At 50.1% G+C, this 3,855-nt stretch overlaps 1 protein-coding gene across 1 annotated transcript; it reads left to right on the top strand.

Moving 5' to 3' along the window:
- The first annotated feature begins 312 nt into the window (after positions 1-312).
- LOC149918427 (uncharacterized) lies at positions 313-2,203 on the top strand. The gene is made up of 2 exons (XM_090137028.1): positions 313-399; positions 520-2,203. The coding sequence occupies exon 2, from the start codon at positions 609-611 to the stop codon at positions 1,545-1,547; it is 939 nt and encodes a 312-aa protein (XP_089993154.1). The 5' UTR covers positions 313-399; positions 520-608; the 3' UTR covers positions 1,548-2,203.
- Positions 2,204-3,855: the final 1,652 nt, after the last annotated feature.

Below are 3,855 nucleotides of genomic sequence, written 5' to 3'. Positions count from 1 at the left end.
ATATGTGCAATTTTTATTTCCCCAAATATATCGCCATTACAAAGGAAAATCACGGAATGATGGAGGATGATGGAGGCCCAGGCAAGGGCCCCAGTACATGCAGCAATGGATGCTGAGGTCACCGACCAAGGGGTTGTGATGTCAGCAATGGAGATCATTGTGACCTCACTAGCCCTCTCTGTACAGATTCAGGCTCTGCCAGAGACCAGTGTGCACTCGTGCCTGGACTCCAGTTGAGCACAGCTGCGAGACTTGGAGCACTGAGCGAGTTGGTTGCGTTGAGCTGTGGGGCTGCTGGCACCAGTTCTTGGTGCCCATCCCACAGCATCACCAGCGTTTCCCCCAGCCCTGCCTGCTCAGGCAGCTGGGGCCGCACAGGGTGCGCTTGTAGCGGCAGAGGTGAGTGGTGCAGGACATCATGGCCCCTGCAGCAGCCAGTGGGGAACAGGGACCGGGAGGCTTTGCCCCTAAGGGACCGGGGCAGCCAGTGACCATGGCCTCTCTCTCTCTCTTTTGCAGTTCGTAACACCTTCTGCTTGCTGCAGCACCAGTGAGGGGAGCAGCTTCCTGACCTCAGCTCTCCCCAGCCCACCGCACAGCCCGGGGCCATGGACGTGGCATCCGAATGGATCTGCCCCATCTGCGGGCAAATTCGGGAAGATGTCAGCTACGTGACCCCCTGCCAACACCAGCTGTGCTACGGCTGTGCCATCTGGTGGGCAAACAGGAAGCCGAGTTGTGCCGTATGCGGGCACGAAATAACAACCATCCGATACTCGGTGAGGTCGGATGACGATTACCTGGAGTGTGCTGTCCCGCAGCCCGCAGCGCACTCGGATCCAGGCCTGCAGGACGAGCAGGGGCCTGCAGAGCCGGTGCTCATCCCACCTGAGCACAGCTTCCCTGCTGAGGTCTGGACTGCATTTTTCAAGGAACATCCAGAAGACCTCGAACCCCTGCTCCAATGGCTGCAGGAGGAGTTTCAGCAGGTGTCCACCAATGGCTGGTGGGAAGTGGAAGCGGGACAGTGGACCACCATCAACTTCCTCTGTGAGCTTGGGCTGGATGAGGAGGTGCTGGTGCGGGAGCTGCATTCGATCACTGATGGCAACGCGGTGCCGTTTGTAAGAAGGCTCTTCAGTACCATTGCAGCCCTGTACGGCCCCACAATCCGCCACCAGCTGGACCACCAGGTCAGCCACGCTGCTGGAGGACGGGAGGACAGCCCTGCAGCCAGCCCCATCACCAGCACCTCCCATCAGGAGCCTCCTCCTTCAGGCCCAGGTCGCTCCACCAGCCCCGCAGGGCCCAGCACCGAGGAGCCGCCCGGCGGCTCTACTGGGGGACCCGGGCACCCCAGCACCGCCACCGCGCCCTCGGCGCAGGAGCCGCAGGAGGAGCCAGGGCAGGCGGCGGCAGCGGGCCCCTCCGCCCGGGGCAGGGACCGCTCGCGTGGGGGGCCCCGGCGCCCCCCGAAGAGGAAGGCCAGCAGCAGCCGCCAGAACTCGACCCCGCCCCGCAAGAGGCGGCCCCGGCGGCGGCGCTAGGCCGGCACCGCACTGCCGTCAGAGCGCGGCTCCGGCGGGCTGGGAGGACAACATCGTCCTCTCGGCCTGCTGCTTGCAGAGGAAATGCGGGGATTCAAGGGAGAATAATTAGAGCACAAGCTGCAGAACAAGATAAACAGCATGGGAAAGGAATGCCAAGGACAGAGGGTGCCTCCAAGCGAGACAGAAGTCGAGTGAGCTGCGTGATCACCACACGATGCCAATCTAAGTGGAAGAAGAGCACGTGGCTAGGAACGACTCGTGACTCTGATTAGAGAAGTGCCCGCTTGCGTGATTAAGGAGTAGACTGGGAGTGACTTCCGGGATGTCTTGTAGACGTGTAAAGGGGATGGGAAAGATATCAGAGAAAACTTGGCAGTGTATTTAAGGGATATCAGAACATGCAACAAATGATTTGGATCATCCATACATCTGAGCCCATGCCACTGTAAACAAATAAATATAAATTAAAAAAAGAAAAAAAGAAGAAGAAAAAGTCTCTGTGTTACTGAGAAGACTGTTGCTGTTGCTGTCCCTACCCATGCTGCCTCCTCCCTCTTCCAGTCCTCGGGGAGCGCGTAGAATCACACCTTTATTTCCATCACCATAAATTGGCATCCATGACAGCACTAACAAAACATGTAAGGGCTTCAACAAACAGAAAAAGGAGCTTATCTTACTCTAATAATAATCCAATCATCAGGGCTCGGCTAATTTCCTCTCATAGTGCCAGCTCCAGGCCACCAATAATTATTAAGTTTTGTTTGATTTCAGTGACTGAGCTGTGATGTCACCCTCTCTATAGACATCATATTAGTCTGATGTTAAAAACACCAAAATATGTCCTGTAATTCAAAGATTATGGGCCCCGTTAAATTGGTACTTTGGGTTCTACAGTCTCTGTCATGAAGGGTTCAAGCTAAATGATTGCTGTAGCTTGTGTGTGAGTCTTGAAAAGATACCAATCTGTGAATAGACCCAGATTTTCTTTCTGAGTTCTCCTCCTCTGTGCGAAGGACAGCACATTGTTTTTTGCTCTCTTCAGAGTATTGGAAATGAAAAATTTTTAGTTAGACAGTGAGGAGCAGAAAAGCAATTCTATTCATGTAGTTAGTTTTAAAAGCATTACCAGATTCTTCTAGACAAATGACAGAGGAATAACTTTTGCCATTCCATTACACAATAGAATAACTGAACTGCAAAACAAAGAGACACACTACATGAATAAGTTTCTAAACTGAATTGCTTACCTCTGATGCTTCCAGCTGACCTTCTCTATTCTCATGGTAGATTCAGTTTTTTTTGTAACTGTGTGATTGTAGAGAGCAGTGTTCACAATTTAACTGCATGCTGTGTAGTCTGAATTAGAGACACGAAGGGAACAGAGCTGGGATTAGGTGATACTGCACCTCCTTCAACCATTTTGTTTTCCTGAAATGTGGTTTGCATTGTTATTTTCTTCTAAATGGTATTTTAAGCAATAGGAGTTTAAACACGCCTTCTGCCTGCCTTAGAACTGAAGAAGACCTTAAATGCATCACTCTTACTGTTCTTTAATTCATGGGAAGGTATGAGAAAACAATACATTCCCTCTTTCCATACTGCAGAAGATACAGTGGTGTTGTACCAGGAGGTGAGCCCCACAGTGGTAAGAAATTTGCTGTTGGACCTCTCATGCAAGAACAAAAAGTCCCGCAAGAGTGAAAGTCCAGCAGCTGTACCAGGACTAGCTGACTATGTAGCTGCTGTGATTTGGTCTGCACCAGATTTCTAAGTTAGCATTTCCCTCTTAGATCCCTCCTTATTAATCCTAAAGCCTTTTAATTAGGTCTTGTATGGAAAGTAGCAGAAACTGCATAGGAAGTCATTTATCTTTCTCTTCATCCTACCCACTCTTACCAGAGTAATTTTCATCTGAAGCAGGAAGCTCTTTGAGCCAGGCTATTATTCCACCATAAACTGTCTATAATTCTTCTGTGTGTATAACATTTTGTCCACATCGTCCAATATCTCTCACTAACAAGCCTGTTTCTGTATTTTATCCACAACCCATTGAATTTGGTAACCACCTTTGCAGTGGGCTTTTAAGCTTAACCCAAGAAAGAAAGATGGAAGGTTATTTGCATTGTCACAAGTTCCTATGGACATAATTGCAGCTTTCCAGGTCACTTATGCCTGTTATATAAATGTTAATGTTACTGTGGAATTTGTTAACTCACTGGAATATGCATGTAGTATCTTCTGGAGTTTCCCCATCAAGATTAATGGGAACATTAGGTCTCAGAAGAATGAAGAAAGCTACTTCTCA

The sequence above is a fragment of the Phasianus colchicus genome, chromosome 3 (genome assembly GCF_987193195.1).
Source record: "Phasianus colchicus chromosome 3, bPhaCol1.hap1.1, whole genome shotgun sequence".
Taxonomy (NCBI): Eukaryota; Metazoa; Chordata; class Aves; order Galliformes; family Phasianidae; genus Phasianus; species Phasianus colchicus.
Note: the sequence above shows the minus strand (reverse complement) of the source record. Positions and strands in the feature narration are given on the sequence as shown.